The sequence below is a fragment of the Phycodurus eques genome, chromosome 1 (genome assembly GCF_024500275.1).
Source record: "Phycodurus eques isolate BA_2022a chromosome 1, UOR_Pequ_1.1, whole genome shotgun sequence".
In the NCBI taxonomy this organism is placed as follows: domain Eukaryota; kingdom Metazoa; phylum Chordata; class Actinopteri; order Syngnathiformes; family Syngnathidae; genus Phycodurus; species Phycodurus eques.
The window spans coordinates 33,132,941-33,155,590 of NC_084525.1; the positions used below are offsets into that span (position 1 = coordinate 33,132,941).

The 22,650-nt window shown below is 40.9% G+C and overlaps 1 protein-coding gene across 1 annotated transcript; it reads left to right on the forward strand.

Moving 5' to 3' along the window:
• The first annotated feature begins 5,702 nt into the window (after window positions 1-5,702).
• On the forward strand, window positions 5,703-19,910 carry vgll4a (vestigial-like family member 4a). The gene is given in 7 exon segments (XM_061689047.1): window positions 5,703-5,839; window positions 6,231-6,390; window positions 9,349-9,404; window positions 9,406-9,509; window positions 11,605-11,830; window positions 11,966-12,080; window positions 14,357-19,910. Coding segments are annotated over 6 exon segments (795 nt in total). The 5' UTR covers window positions 5,703-5,839; window positions 6,231-6,308; the 3' UTR covers window positions 14,569-19,910.
• Window positions 19,911-22,650: the final 2,740 nt, after the last annotated feature.

The following is a 22,650-nucleotide window of genomic DNA, read 5'->3' on the forward strand; positions in this document are numbered from 1 at the left end:
GGATTTACCACTACATTTTACACATTACATGGCCTAACACTCAAGTGCACATTTTTCTTTAGTTTTATTTGAAGAAGTCACCTAATCAAACAATAAGCAACTCTTTTGACTCTGTTGATGCGAAGACTGAAGATTAAATCAACCTCATCTGGTGAAAGCATTTGTGACCATTATGGTGCCGAGGAGAAGAGGAAACAGATCAATCATTCAATAAAGTCCAACCCTTACAGATCACCAAATGCTTGACTGAGATTGACAGAAAAAAAGTGGCCTTTAAAGAGGCTCATAGAGGACGCATAAAGAATTGCAGAAAGGATTGCTACAAGTGCATACTGTAATAGGATCCAATACAAGAGTTAATCAAAAATGCATTTCCAAAAATAACAATGCTCAGTTTTGATAGACAGTTAATTTAACATTGTTTACAATTGTTGAATTTCCACATGAAGGATTATAATACTTTGATGTATTTGACATAATGAAATAAAATTATAGTAAAAATGATTATGGTTTGAAGTGTCATAAAACTGCACTGCATCAAAATGAGAAGTAAAACTTCATCTTTAAGTTCAACCTCACGTTTAATTCATTGATTCCCAACCATTGTACCACGAGACATTGTTGTCCGGTGAGTCGCAGGAAATTATTTAATTTCACTGAGCTAATTGGTATGAAAGTTATTTATTCACTACGAATATTGTATCTTTGGTCAACTATTTATGACAGTCACACACCTCTCTGGCACCCCTGCGGCCGCCATGTTGTTGGTTGATGCATTGTTTTGTGCCAGTGGTTGTTGAGTGTTTCAATTGGTAAAATTTGGGCACATACAAACAAACAACCAACCATTCGCACTCACGGGCAATTTAGAGTCTTCAATCAACCTGCCACGCATGTTTTTGGGATGCGGGAGGAAGCCGGAGTGTCCGGAGAAAACCCACACAGGCATGGGGAGAACATGCAAACTCCACAGAGGCGGGGCCGGGATTATAAACCCGGTCCTCAGAATTGTGAGGCAGCTGTGCGAACCAGTCTTTCACCGTGCCGCCTCATGTGAAACAGTCTGTTTTATTTTTGCTTGCTTTGCACAATTAGCCATCCATCCATCTTTCCGTACCGCTTATCCTCACTAGGGTCACGGGCATGCTGGAGCCTATCCCAGCTATCTTCGGGCGGGAGGCAGGGTACACCCTGAACTGGTTGCCAACCAATCGCAGGGCACATTGAAACAAAACAACCATTCGTACTCACATTAACACCTACAGGCAATTTAGAGGCTTCAGTTAACCTACTATGCATTTTTTGGGGAAGTGGGAGGAAACCGGACTTCCCGGAGAAAACCCATGCAGGCAAGGGGAGAACATGCAAACTCCACACAGGCGGGGCCAGGATTTGAACCCCAGTCCTCAGAACTGTGAGGCAGATGGGCTCACAGTTGCAGGGCGAGAAACATTTGAAATGTCTTGGGATCGTAGTTGTTTATGATGGCTACTTTGTCATATTGTGTCTGCCACTGAATCCAAAGTTTCTACATACTGTGGCAACTTTTTAGCTCTCATCTTATCACAACCAAGGAGATTGGAAAATGTATAACACAGCTGATAATAACTGATTGTTATACAGAAGGAAAAAAAACCTAATGAACAGGTGTTGGTCTACTAGTCTTTCTGATGTAATCCTATCTTATCTTTCCATTCTCAACCTCCAACATAGCGCACAAATAAATACAGATCATGTGATTGAAAACTGTCTATTGCATAGGTGTCAAACTCAAGTTCCGGGTGCCAGATCCGGCCCACCACATCATTTTATGTGGCCCGCGAAAGCAAATCATGAGCGTCAGATGCCATGGTTCTTGCTCAAATCTGTCCCTAAATTTCTAATTCTCATAAGTAATAAATAATAAACAATTAAGTTGAGATAATGTATTTTTTTCGATACCAAACCCCTTTTTACAGTAACTTGAACAAGAGTTGAAAAAACGGTTATGCTTATCCTTATCAAAATGTATCCTTCAATTTGTTGTGTATATGTAATAATGTGATTAGGCTATTAAACATTTATATGGTTTCACTTTCATAATGCAGCCCTATGCGGGGCACAAGCCAGTGCAAACTGTAGGCCGGTCCCCAGCCCGGATAAATGCACAAGGTTGGGTCAGGAAGGGCATCCGGCTTAAACTTAACTTTGCCAAACAAATATGAGCGGTCATCCAAAGAATTCCATACCGGATCGGTCATGGCCCGGGTTAACAATGTCCGGCGCCGTCAACCTGCAGGGCACCGGTGGAAATTCAGCTAGTCGAAGTCGAAGAAGAGGGAAAGCGGATTCTTCGGCAGAAAGAGAAGAGGAAAGCACAGAGCCTAGAACTGAATGTGGGGACTTTGAATGTTGGGACTATGACAGGAAAATCTCGGGAGTTGGTTGACATGATGATTAGGAGAAAGGTTGATATATTGTGTGTCCAGGAGACCAGGTAGAAAGGCAGTAAGGCTAGAAGTTTAGGGGCAGTGTTTCAATTATTTTACCATGGTGTAGATGGGAAGAGAAATGGAATCTGGGTTATTTTAAAAGAAGAGTTGGCTAAGAATGTCGTGGAGGTGAAAAGAGTATCAGATTTAGTGATGAGGCTGAAACTTGAAATTGAGGCTGTTATGTATAATGTGATTAGTGGCTATGCCCCACAGGTAGGATGTGACCTAGAGGTGAAAGAGAAATTCTGGAAGGAGCTAGATGAAGTAGTTCTGAGCATCCCAGACAGAGAGAGAGTCGTAATTGGTGCAGATTGTAATGGACATGTTGGTGAAGGTAATAGGGGTGATGAAGAAGTGATGGGTAAGTACGGCATCCAGGAAAGGAACTTGGAGGGACAGATGGTGGTAGACTTTGCAAAAAGGATGCAAATGGCTGTAGTGAACACTTTTTTCCAGAAGAGGGAGGAACATAGGGTGCCCTACAAGAGCGGAGGTAGAAGCACGCAGGTGGATTACATTTTGTGCCGATGATGTAATCTGAAGGAGGTTACCGACTGTAAGGTGGTGGTAGGGGAGACTGTGGCTAGACAGCATAGGATGGTGGTGTGTAAGATGATTCTTGTGGTGGGGAATAAGATTAGGACGACAAAGGCAGAGCAGAGAACCATGTGGTGGAAGCTGAGACGGGACAAGTGTTGTACAGCTTTTCGGGAAGAGGTGAGACAGGAGGAGCTTCCAGAAGACTGGACCACTACAGCCAAGGTGATCAGAGAGGCAAGCAGGAGAGTATTTGGTGTATCTTCTGGCAGGAAAGGAGAGAATGAAACTTGGTGGTGGAACCTCACAGTACAGGAAATCATACAAGGAAAAAGGTTAGCCAAGAAGTGGGAGAAATGAGAGAACTGAGAGAACCGAGGAGAGGCGAAAGGAATACATTGACATGCGACATAGGGCAAAGGTAGAGGTGGCAAAGGCCAAACAAGAGGCATATGATGACATGTATGACAGGTTGGTCACTAAAGAAGGAGAAATGGATCTATACAAGTTGGGCAGACAGAGGGATAGAGATGAGAAGGATGTGCAGGAGGTTAGGGTGATTAAGGATAGAGATGGAAATATGTTGACTGGTGCCAGTAGTGTGCTAGATAGATGGAAAGAATACTTTGAGGAGTTGATGAATGAGGAAAATGAGAGAGAAGGGAGAGTAGGAGAGGCAAGTGTGGTGGATCAGGAAATAGCAATGAAGTTAGAAGTTAGAAAGGCATTAAAGGCATTAAAGAGGATAAAAAATGAAAATGGAAGCATCTAGGAGAGGTGGCTGTGGAGTTTTTGACCAGGTTGTTCAATAGAATTCTAGCGCGTGAGAAGATTCCTGAGGAATGGAGGAAAAGTGTGCTGGTGCCCATTTTTAATAACAAGGGTGCAGAGCTGTGGGAACTATAGAGGAATAAAGTTGATGAGCCACACAATGACGTTATGGGAAAGAGTATGTGGAGGCTAGACTCAGGACAGAAGTGAGTATTTGCGAGCAACAGTATGGTTTCATGCCTAGAAAGAGTACCACAGATGCATTATTTGCCTTGAGGATGTTGATGGAAAAGTACAGAGAAGGTCAGAAGGAGCGACATTGTGTCTTTGTAGATTTAGAGAAAACATTGACAGAGTACCCAGAGTGGAACTGTGGTACTGCATGCAGAAGTCTGGAGTGGCAGTGAAGTATGTTAGAAAAATACAGGACATGTAAGAGGGCAGCAGAACAGTGGTGAGGTGTGCTGTCGGTGTGACAGATGAATTTAAGGTGGAGGTGGGACTGCATCAGGGATCAGCCCTGAGCCCCTTCCTGTTTGCAGGGGTGATGGATAGGCTGACAGATGAGGTTAGAGTGGAATTCCCGTGGACCATTATGTTTGCAGATGACATTGTGATTTGCAGTGAAAGCAGGGAGCAGGTGGAGGAACAGTTAGAAAGATGGAGGCATGCACTGGAAAGCAGAGGAATGAAGATTAGCCAAAGTAAGACAGAATATACGTGCATGAATGAGAGGGGTTGTGGGGGAAGAGTGAGGCTCCAGGGAGAAGAGATAGCATGGGTGGAGGGCTTTAAATACTTGGGGTCAACCGTCCAGAGGAATGGTGAATGTGGTCAGGAAGTGAAGAAACGGGTCCAAGCAGGTTGGAACAGGTGGAGGAAGGTGTCAGGTGTGTTATGTGACAGAAGAGTCTGCTCGGATGAATGGCAAAGTTTATAAAACAGTGGTGAGGCCAGCCATGATGTACAGATTAGAGACAGTGGCACTGAAGAGACAACAGGAAGCAGAGCTGGAGGTGGCGGAAATGAAGATGTTGAGGTTCGCTCTAGGAGTGACCAGGTTGGATAAAATTAGAAATGAGCTCATCAGAGGGCCGGCCAACGTTCGATGTTTTGGAGACAAAATTAGAGAGAGAAGACTTTGATGGTTTGGACACGTCCAGAGGAGAAATAGAGAGTATATTGGTAGAAGGACGATGAGGATGGAGCTGCCAGGCAAGAGAGCTAGAGGAAAACCAAAGAGAAGGATTGATGGATTTCGTGAGGAAAGACATGAGGGCAGTTGGTGTTCGAGAGGAGGATGCAGGAGATAGGCTCACATGGAAAAGGATGACACGCTGTGGCGACCCCTAAAGGGACAAGCCGAAAGGAAAAGAAGACGGTTTCACTTTCATAATGGCCCTCTGAGGGAAATTGTAACTACAATTTGGCCCGTGACAAAATTTACTTTGACACACCTGGTCTATTGTAACCGGCAAAACAACTTAATGCTCTTCCACTAGATGGCAGAAGGTACAATAATTAACCTGTGTATCCACTTCCTGTGACATTGTTGTTTGGTTGTGTGCAGTGCCATGGGATTCCCCCCCCCCCAATGTATCATAGGTGCCTTGGCTCAATGAAAGTTGGGAAACTCTGCACTGATTGACCAAACCAGACATAACATTAGGTACACCTGCATAACATTTGAATGAGACCAATACAAGAGATGTAACAAACATTCTGCTTTTAGTGTAGTTTTAAGTCATTTGAACGTGGTATTTGAGCAGAAGTACCGACCTAGTACAATTTAACAATAATAGTATTTATATTATCCCCCACATACACAAGCACGATAATAAAGCACACTTTGACAAATTCTGACGAAGCTGTGGCGTGTCTCCTCCAGTAGGGCGCCATAGAGCTCTTTGTCCACATACTGAGACAGACAAGACAACATACGCAAGTTGGGCTAATCATGTTATTGTTGTGCCTGGGAAACTTGACGCTTTTGTAGAAGTTATACTGACGGCCAAAGCTACTGTTGCTGGACACAGTGGACGCACCGCATCTTCACTGTAAGTCGTAGGGTGGGTTTAGTGAGATGAAATAACAAAGACAACGACAAAGTTGGAGACGAGCTGGCGGCTAGTTGGTGCGCATGCTAAAGTTAGCTCGCAAGTTTGCCACCTGTACAAGTTAAGACATTCGACCGCTAACTGTAAAATTGTATTTAAAACATCGCATTAATGTAACAAATGTACTGCCACTTTAACCTAATGTGACAAGTGAGACACATGAGCTGGTGGGTTAGCTATTAGCCTGTCGTTCTTTCGTTGGAAGCCGTTAGAACATTTAGAGATTCTCTGCTAACATCCAGACTCTGAGAGCAAAAACCACTCATGTTTAAAGTGTCTTGAATGTCATTCCCACAACGTGGTCGCCACTGACCGATCTCTACAACTTCAGTTCTTTAGGAAAGAAGTTTGCTGTCTTCACCGGTGTTGCCTGCTAGCGTCGATGTTGGCAGCTAGCCTGTTCGTGTAAATGCTGTTGCCTAGAATGGACCTGTTGAACCCTCAGTACCTGGATAAGATGAACAATAACATCGGGAGACTGCACTATGGAGGTGACTTTCCCATCCTGCTATAATTCTACTTGGTTAGCTTTTCTGGCCTGTTCTAACTGTGCAACATCACGTGCTGTAACAATTCGGTTAAGGACAACTCTTTGCAATGTAAGGTTATGTTGACCCTCATGATGACCCTCATGCCCCCACATCACAGACATACACACACACGGAAACGTCATGCTTGAGGTTTTATTGCAGTGATAGTAACCCCCATAGACAACATGCTTGTTTCCTCAAGCCTAAATCCTATTTCCGTATGACTTTCCCACAGCTTACACGGTGCAGGTGAATGTCCTGCTGCGCTATCAGTAGCAATGTGGGACGGCATGGTTCAGGTGGTAGAATGGTCGTCTTTCAACCCAAAGGTCGGTGGGTTTGATCGTCGGCCCCTGCAACCATGTGTCTTTGAGCAAATTACTGAACCCCCAGTTGCTCCTGATGCTACGTTATCAGTAGGTGATTGAGGAGACCGTGTTAAAGCGCTCTGAGTACCTTAGGTGGAAAACCGTTAAAAAAGTGAAAGCCCATTTACCAACGTGAGAAGATTTCCTGAAAATTAAAGTTTATTAAAAAGGCTAGTCTGGTTGGAATGGGCACTTCAATGCATGTACAACGCACAAATAAATGTAAATATCACATGATGAGTTGCGGAAAAATTTAGGTTTTTGTGTTGGGGAGAAAAGAACCCAATGTTTTCGTGTGATATTGCCTATGAACAAGCTGGTCACGAAAGGTCTTCAGATTGGAGTAAAACACTACAATGTCATTATTTCTTAACATATTTCCTCAACCCTTTCGTATCGTCTGCCCCTCGGAGAACCCCTTCTCCGATTGGCTGACAAGTTTCAGTTAAAAATATCCACGAATAAGCTGGTACAGACTGAAATTCCGAAAGCTTCTCCAAGTTGACAGGTCAAAATTACCGTGACGTTTCATATGATATCACTTGCCTGTAAAACTGGACTTAAATAGAGTAAATGGAACATTACTTGTGAAAAGAGCAGTGGGGGCAGTAGAATAGGTCATGACTTGAGTAATCATTTGTTTTTTTTTTCATGAATGTATTGTAGAGGCCTTTGAAGCACTCATTCCATGTTTTTAGGAAATTCCACAAAGATGATGGCCACTTGACCTGTTGCTACTCTCAGTGTCCTAACAAGTGTTCTGTCAAAATATCCACAATAATTTGTGCCATCTTGATCTGAATTCAAGGTGATGCTTGGCGTTGGTGTTACTTCCATGTTGTATAATAGACACTAGACTTTACATGATCAGGATTTTTGGGACCGATCAGCGAGTTTAAAAAAAACGATGACAAGATGGAGGAATGTGTCTATTTAAATGACCTGTTCATTTACTGTATATACTTGTGTACTTAATTGCTAAAAATATATATATATTTACAATAAATAATGTATCTTTGTTCCTCTAGTTATGCCAGTGAGGCATAGTGACAGAACAAATGAATGGTCTTCTATTAGATGGCAGGAAGTAAATACAGTAATCACTTTTTGTGACATTTTTGTTTGTTGGTGTGCCGTGAGATTTTTCAATTGTAAAATATGTTCCTTGGCTCCATAAAGGTTGGAAATCACTGGTCTAGTCAGATCGTGTATTCTAATCAGTCAGGTCAAACCAACATTACAACATGACAGAAGTAATGGGTGCTAACTTACTGTAATTAAATTACTTTATTTTGAATTCAAGTACTTCACCCACATCAAAACGTTAGCGCATGATTCGACAGAACGGCGGCATGTTTACGTCCGACCGTTAGTGCTACTGCAAGCTTGCTAGGCTACATAACATTTTATTGCCTGCTTGTGAGCCGTATCGTATTAAAAATAAGTGAACATACCTGAAGCAAGCCTTAAACGAACGTCCTCTCCTGTCCTGAGCACCGGTGACCACCAACAGACGTTTCCCTCCATTTTGTCCTTATAATACAGTCAGCGCGCTCCACTCTTGTTGTCGTCGCCATGGTAACGAGTGTATCCGGTCGCATTTGAGTTGACAAGCTAAAGCCCATCCATCCATCCATTTTCTGAGCTGCTTCTCCTCACTAGGGTCGCGGGCGTGCTGAAGCCTATCCCAGCTGTCGTCGGGCAGGAGGCGGGGTACACCCTGAACTGGTTGCCAGGCAATCGCAGGGCACATACAAACAAACAACCATTCGCACTCACAGTCACACCTATGGACAATTTTAGAGTTGCATGTTTTTGGGATGTGGGAGGAAACCGGAGTGCCCGGAGAAAACCCACACAGGCACGGGGATAACATGCAAACTCCACACAGGCGGAGCCGGGGATTGAACCCGGGTCCTCAGAACTGTGAGGCTGACGCTCTAACCAGTCGCCCACCGTGCCGCCAGCTAAAGCCCAATGATTGTAAAAAATGGGATGCGGTGGTATCGGAATACAAGATTTTATTCCAGTAGTCTTGTGAATGAGCAAATTTGTCTTGTAGTTTGATCCGGGCATTACGTGTTGTCTGAGATGTGTTGTCTGTTCCACACTGTCATGTTTTTTAAATAAAAAAAACAAAACAATTATTCGCTGTCAGATATTTCCAATACTACGTCGAAAGACACGCGACACGGCTAAAAATAAACTAGCTTTTGGATTCAAATATACTGTCCACGCGGCGACGCGGAGTAAATGTCTTTTGCGGAGCCAGATCAATGACGTCATTGATCGGCTCCGCAAAAGACATTTCAAATTATCTGCGAATTATGACATTAAAGCCGATCAGCATAAAATGCTAAATATCGGCCGATACCGTTCAGCCCGATAAAATCGGTGTAAAGTCTAATTGACACTGCCTGGTAATTGCATTGTGGGGCATACCTATCCTTTGTAGACTTCACCAGTTTGTTGAGAGCTAGCTTATTAAATGCAATAAATGCTTATGCGCCTGCTGGATATTTTATTCTGATTTTATGATGAATTCCAACAGATGAGTCCAGGACACCTTCGCTGCCCTCTGCTATTCCAAACGTAAGCGGGCCGCCTGCCGCTCTGCCCAAGCAAACGGAAGTATGGCGATGAACAAAAGGACCAATTGAATTGTGATGATGACCACATGACTAAAATGAGCAGATTGTTTGCAACTCACCTGTAAGTTTCTTTAGTGGAAAGACTTAACTCTAATTTGTTGCAATGTTTCACAAGTTGAAGACTTATCCTGTGCATCACCAATATAAAGCTGTTTTTTTTTTTAGCTATACTCGTGAACAGGGCCAGCCCGCCCATAGGACGGGTTTAGCGAATGCTAAGGGCACTGCGGCCTCAATGGGGTGCCAAAAATCGGGTCAGAATCATCTTTATTTTGCCAAGTATGTCAAAAAACACACAAGGAATTTGTCTCTGGAAAATGAAAAAAAGAGAAAAAAATTAATTAAAAAAAAAAAAAAAAAATTTTTGGGGGGGGAATTCACATTCAATATAATTATATTAAAATTAAATGAGTGAAATTAATATAAAGAATTAAACACACAAATGAATGAGTTCGAGAAGGGTTAGAAGCAAACAAAAGCTTCATTATTTAATGTTAAACTTAAAAGTTAAAACAATTATGAGAGCCTCATTTGTTGTGTAGAAAAATGAATAAATCTAAGGGTGTAGCTTGATGTGATAGAAATTAAAAATGTGTGTATCGTGCCTCTCTTACTACTTACAATAAGATATTTTCTCTTAGTTTTGTAGATATTTCTAAAAATCCTAAATATAAGCAGATGTCGATGCACTTAAAACACCTCATTGCTTGAGACAAATGTAAGGAATGAAACTTCTATGAACTGTCAGACTACTGAATGCTAAAATTAAGAAGAAAAGAAAATGTTTCTTGGTCATTGAGTAAAATTCAGATGAAATCGTCTGTCGCTGAATTGATCTCTTTCAAATGGGGAAGCTGCACATATTTGCAATAGCTTGACAACTAGCTTTTAAATTTGAAAACATAGACAACATAGATCAAAATGTAAAGAAATGCCTAATTCATAATATTTCAAATGGTAATAGCAAATACTCCCTCCTCTGGCTAATAGGTATACTTTCTTTTTTTAGCTGTTAAGCTGTGGTCAAGCAGAAAGGAGGATCTGTATCCCTTTTATGCTGGAACAGTTTTACTGTGCCCCAGTGGAGTTTTTAAGCTGCGACTGTGGTTCTTTGTATTCTGATGGATTTTTATTGAAATTACAGTCAGACAGAACAAAGTTTTAAAGGGGAGTGACAGAAAAAACAAAAGGGGGAGAGAATGAAAAGATATTGGAAGACAACAAAAGACAGGACACCTAGCTGTAAGGAAGGTGAGAAAAGTAAGTCATTATAAGCCTAGTACAATGACACATTAGATTTGAGTGTTGTATGGGGCCTTAGTGCTACACCCTGTGAAGGAAGGATAGGACAATGTAGGACAGGACTGAACAGGACACAGACAGGAGGGAAAGCATGCATGACATAGGTAGTGGACCCGGCTGTACAACTGATGTGTGGTGGGAGTGGCTATGTAAATTCTAAACATCTTTAAAAATAATGTGCAAGTGAGGGGATACCCAGGAAGTTCGCATAGTTGTATGTTATTTATCGCAATGAGTGAGTGGCCCCACACCCAGCGGATAAGTCCAAGAGGTGTGTATCTATGGATACATCCAAGTTAATTGACAACATCTCGCATGCACAATAACCTTCAGAAGTGACCTGTAATTGCTACGCCTGCACTGCAGGGGCTGAGGAACCCACCCAACCCACCCGAGAGTCGGGGTCGGGCCCAGAAGCCCACCCGAGAGCGGCCCAGTGGACGGGACACCACCAACACTGAGCGGCTGATTGGGAAAACTGCTCGCTCTCTGTTGGGGTAGAAGCAAATTTATTGTGACCCCAGAGAACTTTGGAAACATGTAAAAACGCCCAAAACTCCAGAACACAGGGAAGAAGAAAAAAAATAAGGAAAATGGGAGACTGAGAGGTCAAGTTGTTGCTACTTTTGGCTTGTCCCATTAGATGTTGTAACAGCAAGTTACTCACATGATTTGTTTAGCAGTAACGATACAGTAATGAAATGAAGAAAATGTTTTATATTATATTTTAATTCGTGTGGCATGTTGTAAATTCAAGGCTATGTTAAAAACTATTGGTATTCGACTTTTTTGTTTGTTGGTGTAAGATTTTTGGGATTCCTGATTTTTATTTTTTTATTTTGGTCTTTATCAAGGGCTCGTCCCACTGCTGGAGACAACAGTGGTGAGCACTGGAGCCTGAGCAACAATCCGGTGGAGCACATCAGCTCTTCCTCCAACGGTCTCCATGGGAACCATCTCTATGCTTCCATTTCTGGGTATGCTGTGGACCAGCCACTAGCGCTGACCAAAGGCAGCCTCGACAACACAGTTGGGGGCAGAGATTGGTCTGTTGTCAGTGCAGCTGTTGAGCGGCAGCAGGTAGGATCTTCTCTACAAATACATGAGCACCTGCTTTATGATTTTTGCTTGAATCACTTCATCCATAGAGGAGTCACAAAGGATCCAACCTCCTAATTCGGTTTCACTAACAAAATGATTTTTATCCACCTTCAGAATCGCCCCTCTGTCATTACCTGTGCTCCTGCAAGCAACCGCAATTGTAAACTCTCTCACTGCCATATGAATGGCTGCTCTCTGAGCCCAACCTCTGATGAGAGGAAGAGCAATGGTAAGCTGTTACAATCATCACTAATGTTTGCCAATAATGTATAATATATGTATACCAGATACAGGGGTCCTTGGTTTACGACATAGTTCCCTTCCCACAGCTGCGACGTAACCCAAATTTGGATGCAAGTCGGAATGCTGTCCTAGTCTATCATTAACCTGAGCTAATGCAGTAGTACGTACATATATATATATACATTTACAGTACTGTAAATGTTTGCATAAAAAAATACTTATAGGCCATATAACAATCAAATTACAAACAGCAAGTAAGGCGGGAACTGGGTATACCTGCTGGGTGACTAGTTCATTGTGCAGCATTTGTAACCTCGAAACGGCGTATGACGTCATAACCTCTGCTCAGCCATGTCTCAGCAGCCATCCTACTGTAACTACTTCTACACACGAGTTTTGGGTGTCCGAGGGGTTCAGAGACTGCGGGTGGGTGGGAAGAATGAGTTTGCATCTTTTATCGTTTGTTTTATGAAGCAATTTGTGCTGCTTTTTAAAGATGAAAGGTTCTATAAATGTATTATGATGTTTAATTGCTGGAATGTGAGAACCCTCTTTACCGAGCTATAAAACAACACAGTATCTCGTTACAGAATACAACAAAGTGGCCTTTTGTGAGGATTAAAATATAAATTATAATTTCAATGGTTATTTTGCAGGTTGTAAATTGTGCTGTCAAATAGTTTACTTTGGATGATGAGGCAAAAACAGGTCAAATTTACCACTAGGTGTCACACTTGCCTTACCCCTGTGTGCTTTTACTGTTTTTGTTAGTTCTCCTCCACTCAGAGAAACCATTATTATTATTATATTATACATATATATATGTATATATATATATGTATGTATGTATGTGTGTATATATATATATATATATATATATATATATATATATGTATATTTGTATATATGTGTGTATATATGTATATACGTATATATATATATGTGTATACGTATATGTATGTATATATATATGTGTATATATATATATATATATATATATATATATATATATATATATGTATACGTATATATACGTATATATATGTATATGTATATACGTTTTTATATGTATGTACGTATATATATGTATGTATATACGTGTATATATGTGTGTATATATGTATGTATATACGTGTATATGTATGTATATACGTGTATATATATGTATGTGTATGTATATACGTATATATATGTATATATGTGTATGTATATACGTATATATATGTATATATGTGTATGTATACATGTGTGTGTGTGTATATATATATATATATATATATATATATATATGTGTGTATATATGTGTATATATATATATATGTGTATATGTGTGTGTGTATATATTTGTATATATATACACAAATATCTATACATTTATAAGTGTGTACTTTTTTACTTTTACTAAAGTAAGGGAGAGGCTTCAGTATTTTTACCAGTAATTTTTTGCATAAGTATCAGTACTTTAAGTCATGAATACCAGTACTTTTGACATAATAAAGTGAATAAACGGATGAGTGCTGCTACCCTGCCTTTCCATGGATGTCCACTGGGTGGCACATGTGACTTTGAAAAGAATTATGTCCTCTAATTATCCATCCGTCCATTTTCTGAGCCGCTTCTCCTCACTTGGGTCGCGGGCGTGCTGGAGGCTATCCCAGCTGTCATCGGGCAGGAGGCGGGGTACACCCTGAACTGGTTGCCAGCCAATCGCAGGGCACATACAAACAAACAACCAGTCGCACTCACATTCACGCCTTGTGATATGTTTTCAAAATAACTTTAAATATTGTCACTTGTCAGACTTTCATTTATACTGAGATCTAGTTCGTTTGGCTGGCATGAGCATAAATATTTATTTTTGACCAAAAATGAACACTTGCATTGACTTGGAATTTAGGGAGCAGCATTGTCCCTCCAGTCTGCCTCAGCGCATTGAAAGCGTCAGAACTTATTGTGATTGGTAAATTAGGATCGAGTCATTAACCAGCAGTGCTAACACCATCCAAATTTAGCATATTGATTGGTTTAGAGTTACATGTATAATATGTCATTCCCATGACTCAGCAGGGACTGGGTCCACTGTTGTGTGCAACGGAGCAGGTGACTGACGTTATAAGGCGCAACACAGTGGGTGACTGACGTCATAATCGCGCAACACAATTAATCGATAATGAAATTCGTTGCCAACATGTTTTAATATTGATTTTATTGATTAATTGTTGCAGCCCTAATTACAAACACACAAACACATTTCTGTTTCAGCTAACACAGTTTGCGATCCTGTGATTGAGGAACACTTCCGGCGTAGCCTGGGAAAAAACTACAAAGAAGCAGACCCTGTGACCAACCCGGCGTCCAACTCTGTCTCCATCACAGGCTCAGTGGATGACCACTTTGCCAAGGCACTGGGAGACGCCTGGATCCAGATCAAGGCCAAAGGTGGGGGTCATCAGGTCCCAGAAGCCAATCCATGAAGAGGTGAAAAAAGGTTCCAATCACTTGTGGAGGTCATGTTCACGTCATCATGTTCATCATTTCAGTATCAAATATCTGCAATGTAAGACTTGGCTTTCGTCTCATTGAGTCTAAGGTCTACTTTTTATCTGAACTCTTGCCTTACAACAGAACTCTAACCAGAAAAAATAATGATGGCTACATTGGGTCGTGTTAGCTGTTAAATTATAAATGGATAGATTTTTCCATCAATAATGAGAAAAGCAGAACTAACAAGAACCAATGGTCACCTTTTTATAGGTAATGTTCTGTTTGTTTACCTGCCTTTGCAGCCAAATAAACTTCTCCCTGCCTTTCAGCATGTAAGCCATACATGTTTTATGGCTAGATACTTTCATCTACAGTGGGTACGGAAAGTATTCAGACCCCCTTAAATTTGTCACTCTTTGTTATATTGCAGCCATTTGCTAAAATCATTTAAGTTCATTTTTTTCCTCATTGATGTAGACACAGCACGCCAAATTGACAGAAAAAAAACGGAATTGTTGACATTTTTGCTGTGACACTCATATTTAACTTGGTTGCTGTCCATTTCTTCTAATCATCCTTGAGATGGTTCTACACCTTCATTGGATTCCAGCTGTGTTTGATTATACTGATTGGACTTGATTAGGAAAGCCACACACCTGTCTATATAAAACCTTGCAGCTCACAGTGCATGTCAGAGCAAATGAGAATCATGAGGTCAAAGGAACTGCCTGAAGAGCTCAGAGACAGAATTGTGGCTAGGCACAGATCTGGCCAAGGTTACAAAAACAAATTCTGCTTCACTTAAGGTTCCTAAGAGCACAGTGGCCTCCATAATCCTTAAATGGAAGACGTTTGGGATGACCAGAACCCTTCCTAGAGCTGGCCGTCCGGCCAAACAGCAATTGGGGGAGAAGAGCCTTGGTGAGAGAGGTGAAGAAGAACCCAAAGATCACTGTGGCTGAGCTCCAGAGATGTAATCGGGAGATGGGAGAAAGTTCTAGAATGTCAGCCATCCACCAGTCGGGGCTTTATGGCAGAGTGGCCCGACGGAAGCCTCTCCTCAGTGTCATACACATGAAAGCCTGCTAAAAAACACCTGAAGGACTCCAAGATGGTGAGAAAAAAGATTCTCTGCTCTGATGAGACCAAGATAGAACTTTTTGGCATTAATTCTCAGCGGTATGTGTGGAGAAAACCAGGCACTGCTCATCACCTGTCCAATACAGTGAAGCATGGTAGTGGTAGCATCAATGCTGTGGGGGTGTTTTTCAGCTGCAGGGACAGGACGACTGGTTGCAATCGAAGGAAAGATTAATGCGGCCAAGTACAGGGATATCCTGGACGAAAACCTTCTCCAGAGTGCTCAGGACCTCAGACTGGGCCAATGGTTCACCTTCCAACAACACAATGACCCTAAGCACCCATCTAAAATAACACAGGAGTGGCTTCAGAACAACGACGTGACTGTTCTTGAATGGTGCAGCCAGAGCCCTGACTTATCCCAATTGAGCATCTCTGGAGAGACCTGAAAATGGCTGCCCACCAACATTCACCATCCAACCTGACAGAACTGGAGAGGATCTGGAGTAATGGCAGAGGATCCCCAAATCCAGGTGTGAAAAACTTGTTGCATCATTCCCAAAAAGACTCATGGGTCTATTAGCTCAAAAGGGTGCTTCTACTAAATACTGAGCAACGCGTTTGAATACTTCTGGTTGTGTGCTATTTCAGTTTTTCTTTTTTAATAAATCTGCAAAAATGTCAACAATTCTGTTTTGTCTGTCAATATGGGGTGCTGTGTGTACATTAATGAGGACAAAAAATAACTTAAATGATTTTAGCAAATGGCTGCAATATAACAAAGAGTGAAATATTAAAGAATACTTTCCATACCCACTCTACATTGTTTCAGATTTAAATCCATGCTAAATTTGCTTCTGTATTACTTGAAAATATGTTTCCCCGTCTCATTTGCACTATTACACCTCTAATAGCTTATGTAGCAGGTTACCAGTTTTGTGATTCAGAACCTGTTTTATTTGTTTTTATTTTTTTAAACTGTGATAATCCAATTGAGAGTTGTTTACCTGAATTCAAATATCCATGTTAACATGGAGGCCTGGCAGTGAATACACTAGAACAATCCGCTTTCTGCCCCTGAACTGGACTCCATTTCTCTGTTAAATAATTGTAGTTCATTGCCTATATGAGCTCTTTTATGTTGTAATCTCATCCTAATAGAGGTCTAACTCAAAAGCATGTTTCAAATAGCTGGATTCTATCACAAACCTTGCTAAATATTTACTCAGAATTTATTTTTTATCTAACATTGTAGAAAATACTCACTGCTGGTACAGTTGTACTCAATATATTTTTTGTATCTGTTTCACATTCTGGCAAGGAGATGTGTGTCTTGACATCCTCTTTAAACCACAGCCTCTGGCAAGGTTGTCTGAATGCGGTTTGCTCGGCAACGTTGCTTCTGTACTCAGCGTAGCTGGATGCTACATCTTCGCATGAGACTGAAAGTGACTAAATCTGAGCTTCTGTTGGTGTTGACTCTTATTTATTCTGGGCATAGGTGAGAGCAAGTCATTGCTTTGCAAATCACAAGTCAGTCTCAAGTCACAAGTCCAAGACTTTGAGTTTCACTTTGCGTTTGCAACTTGACTTTGAGTTCAAAGTCGAGGATTTACGACTTGACTCGGGACTTTAGGGCAAAGACTTGAGATTTGACTTGTAATTTGCAAAGCAATGACTTGGTCTCACCTCTTGATTCTGGGCACATTGGTTTCTTGGAGTTCAGTAAAACCAAATTCTCAATTTATTTCAAAGCCCGTCTCCATTTTCCCCAAACCGAATTGCGGCATTTTCTTTCCAACAGGGGCGTAAATGCAAATGTAATGTTTTTATTAACTTGCCATTTGGCAACAGACCTGGCAGAACTGTCACCCCCTACTGACAGTAACATACTATTTGTGTTTTTTGAGGGATTTAACTGACTGAGTCATTGTGTGACTTATAGAAAAGGTGCGTTCCACATAGTTTTGGTTTTGTAGTTTGTTTTTGTAAATCGTCTTGACGTGATCACGGTAGATTATTGTATTTGCCAACACTGACAGGGGATTGTAAATTCTATAGATTAAAAAATATACAGTGCCGTGAAAAAGACTAGTTTCTTATATTTTTCATAGTTCCCCCACTTAAAGATCATCAAACAAATGGAAATATTAGACAAATATAACCCAAATGAACTTAAAATTATGTTTTCAAATGGTGATTTCATTTATTAAGGAAAAACTATTCAATGTTACCTGACCCTGTGTGAAAAAGTAATGGGCCCCTAAACCTAATAACTGGTTGGGCCATCCTCAGCAAATCAAGCGTTTTCTATAACTGGCAATCAGTCTTTCACATCTCTGTAGACCTATTTTGGTCCACTCTTCCTTGCAGAATTGTTTGAATTCTGCAAAGATGGAGGGTTTTTGAGCATGAACAGCCTTTTTAATGTCTTGCCACTGCATTTCAATCCAAGTCTGGACTTTGACGAGGCCACTTCAAAACCTTCATTTAGATTTTCTAAGCCATTCAGAAGTTAACTTGCTGGAGTGTTTTGGATCGTTATTCTGCTGCAGAACCCAAGTGTGCTTCAGCTTGAGGTCACAAACTGGTGGCTGAACATTTTCCTTCAGGATTTTTTATTAAGGAGCAGAATTAAAGCAGCCCAAGACAATCGCACTACCTCCACCGACACGTTTGACTGTTGGTATGATGTTCTTTTTTTTGAAACGCTGTGCTACATTTATGCTAGACGGACACCTTCCAGAAAGCTCAACTTTCATCTTGTCAGTCCATATAATCTCCCAGAACTCTTGGGAATCATTCTGATGTGTTTTTTTTTTTTTTTTTTTTTGTGGCAAAAATAAGACAAACCTTTATTTTCTTTTTGGTCAGTAGTGGTTTTTGTCTTGGAACTCTGCCATGGGTGCCATTTCCCCCCCCCAATCTCTTCCTTATTTTTGTGTCTTGAACACTGACCTTAACTGAGGCAAGGGAAGCCTGCAGTTCTTCAGAAGTTGTCCTGAGTTCCATTTTGTCCGCCTGAATGAGTCATTGCTGTTCTCTTGGGGTAATCTTTATAGGCCGGCCACTCCTGGGAAGGTTCACCACTGTTTAATTTTTTCTCCATGTGAGGATGATGGCTCCCATGATTTGCTTGGAATCCTAAAGCTTTAGCTTTAATGGCTTTTGTAACCCTTTCCAGGCTGATAGATGTTAATTAATTTATTTGTAGACTGTTCTGGAATTTCTTTGGATCGTGTCATTTTTGTAGCTATTTTAGATCTTTTGTCTGACTTGATTTTGTCGGGACAGATTCTGTTTAAGTGATTTCTTGATTGAACAGGTATGGAGAGAATCAGTGTTGGGTGTGATCACTGAAAATTAACCAAAAATTGCGGTTAACCACAATCAATTCAAGGGGACAATTAATTTTTCCACACAGGGCCAGGTAACGAATATTTTTGTCCTTAAAAAATTAAATCATTTAAAAACAGCATTTTAAGTTCACTTGGGTTAGATTTGTCCGGTATTTAAATTTGTTTGATGAGCTTAAACAGTAAAGTGGAGAAACTGCAAAAATATTAGAATTTGAGAAGGGGGGGGGGGGGGGGGGCAATACTTTTTCACAGCACTAATGTTCAGTGAATCTCCATGCATTTGTATTATTAATCGTTTTTGGAGCTGTTACACGCTTTCTTGTCTTCATATTTTACCATACCTTTACATGACCATCATTGCGCGGTGCGGAATGATCATGTGTATTTTGTTTCTATTGTGCGAGGCATATTCATGTATAGCATAGAAGTGCCCTATTCTCTTACCATGCATTTCATCTTTTGTATCACTTAATTACTTTCCCCATAGTTATGAGGTGATGAACATGCAGGAACACATCAGTCTTTTGCGTGAAGAGCTTGGCAAAGTGTCAGATGTCTGCGAGAACAGTTCAGAGTCTAAGATTTCTGTGCATACCACAGTGGGCTGGAGGTTGGGATCATCACCGATTTGACTTGTTTGACACAAGCAGATGTTTCAGTCAAATGTTTGGGGTATTAGCCCATTATTATTATTATTATTATTATTTAATTTCTTTATTTCAACTGTATCACAAAGACCTTTTACAAAACGTACTTGTTTCATGTATCACCCACACAGAGGAGGGAAAATGATGCATTTTTACACTTTGGTCCATATTTCTCTGGAAGAAAATACCACTGTTTTATAATAAATGTCTTCCAAATAAACAGAAAAACTTTTCTTCTTTCTTCAATTGATGTGACTGTTCTGATGACTGTAAAAACATTCACTTTGGCATTTAAGGGGGAACTATTTTTAGCCCAAGTGCTTCTGATGGAGAGCAGGCTTTTTCTCTTGATTGTGCCCAAATTATGAACCCACTATGTAGTTATCTTGATGTTTCTGTCTCTTCAGGCAATAAACAAACACTTGCCCATACAAAAGTACTTCTTGAACAGAAAATAAAGGTCCACTCTCTTGTAATTGGACAATTGCGAGAGTTTACGGAACTGAGTGGGTAATTAAGTGCCACACATGTGCTGCCCTGCCCCCACAATGGTCAATGAAATTACTTCAAATTTGACAAATTTTAAGAGAATCTATTCAAAGTCAACAAATGAAAAGTAAGGCATTGCTCTTTTTGTTGACCAAAAAAAAAAATGGCATGGACTAAAATGATTGTACCCAGGCACGTGCACACACAGACTTTGAGTGTTGCTCAAGAGACTGCCCTTTTTGCTGCAGCCCATTTATTTGTCTTCATTCAAGCAACAAGGTTTTGTACTAATGCAATGCATGATTTCAAAGCCTTACTTACTTTACTGATGTTAAATTGTCATGTTTAATGAAGGGAGAGACAGCTGTAGCAGTCATAAAACTAGTTTTGCAAGTAGGACTAGTTTACTATTCCCCCCCCCCCATTAAAAATCTTAATTATGTTGATGTTAAAGCCAGAAGAAATAAAATGTGACCATAAGGACATTTTGCAGTAGAATGTCAATATTGTTACAGCATCCTGGCCAAATATCTGTTCTGTGTAGGAAAAGGTACCTTTGCTCAAGGAGATATTTTAATGCCAGCATTTAAACTTAAAACTGTTGAGGTTTACAATTTAGTCAACATTTTGCTAAGTAATTATTACAGACTGGCGCCATGGTGGCCAACTGGTTAGAGCGTCAGCCTCACAGTTCTGAGGAGCGGGGTTCAATCCTCGGTCCCGCCTGTGTGGAGTTTGCATGTTCTCCCCGTGCCTGCGTGGGTTTTCTCCGGGCACTCCGGTTTCCTTCCACATCCCAAAAACATGCACGTTAATTGAACACTATAAATTGCCCATAGGTGTGAATGTGAGTGTGAATGGTTGTTTGTTTGTATGTGCCCTGCGATTGGCTGGCAATCAGTTCAGGGTGTACCCCGCCTCCTGCCCGATGATAGCTGGGATAGGCTCCAGCACGCCCGCGACCCTAGTGAGGAGAAGCGGCTCAGAAAATGGATGGGTGGATGGATTATTACAGACTATATACAGTGGATATCAAACGTCTACAACTCTGCTTAAATGCCAGATTTTTGTGACATAAAAAAAATAGCCCAGAATAAATCATAAAAAAATTGAATCTTTTTAAAGGGAAGTAAGAATAAACAACTCCTTTAATGTGAAGGCACAAATATGATGTGGCTGTTTCAGAAGTAAGCAGTCACTTTCAAACTCGTGTTAAATGGGAGTAAGCACACGCCTGCCACCATTTAAAGCCCTTCTGATTAACCCCAAATAAAGTTCAGATGTACTAATATGCATTACCTGGCATCTCTGCTTTCTAGCAGAACACTCAAGATTTTGTGCTAACTTAACTGCTATTTGGAACTGATTCTGATTCTGAATCCCTCCACCTTGACGTAGGCTTGGTACTTGGTACTGGCGACCCTCCGGTTTCAAGGCGTACTCTTACATTTTCAAATCTATAAAATATGTATTTTATTATTATTATTTTTCTTAATCTTTGGCAGAGGCCCCATTTTCAACTGAAGAAACCCAGCACCTTTTCATGATGCTGCCACCACGCTTCACTGTAGATGTTTGCGCCAAACATCCATTTTGAAATTATGGCCAAAAAGTTCAGCCTTGGTTTGTTCGGACCATAACACATTTTCAGCAGCACACATCTGGGGAGATTTCCCAGTGTGATTTGAATTCTGGCTTCGATGTCGCTTTTGTTAAGAGAAGGCTTCCGTCTTGATGTTCAGTTATTAAATATGGCAGTGACGTTACCAAAATATGGCAGTGACATTACACTGCCATATTTTCTCTGAGACGACTGTGGTCCGTTTCCATTTGATGCTTTGGAAATCTTTTGCTACCTTCTTCTACCAGTTGGGTACAAAATATTTTTCAATGCATCACATGTTCCACAAACACAGTGAGGACAGTCATCATCACAGAGAAAATATGGTAATTTTGCGATCCCACTGATGCTGCAGAAGCTCTCTGCAGACCATGGCTTGTGTTGTAAAATGTGAAAACAAAAATATCAGGAAAAGCCTACTAGAACATCTGATCATAGAACATTTGGGGTTCAAATGTACTATAAATGGTGGCAAGTGTGTGCCGACTCCCATTTAACAAGTTTAAATGTGATTGCATAATTGTCAACACAGCCACATCCTAATTTATAAGAGGGTGTGTGCTCTTCGCAATCACGTTATCTCAGTTGTTTATTTTTACTTCCCTTCTCTTTGTTTCTATGTGCCCTGCGATTGGCTGGCGACCAATTCAGGGTGTACCCCGCCTCTCGCCCACAGTCAGCTGAGATGGGCCCCAGCACACCCGCGAACTTAGTGAGGATAAACGGTTCAGAAAATGGATGGATGGATGAATATTTACTGTTTTTATCTGAATTGTATGATTAATGTTAACTTGAGCACCTACCCCCCAAAAATGTCTGTGTACGTGACTGACTGTACCCTTAATATTTTGTTACCCAACCTTTTGAGGCAATCAC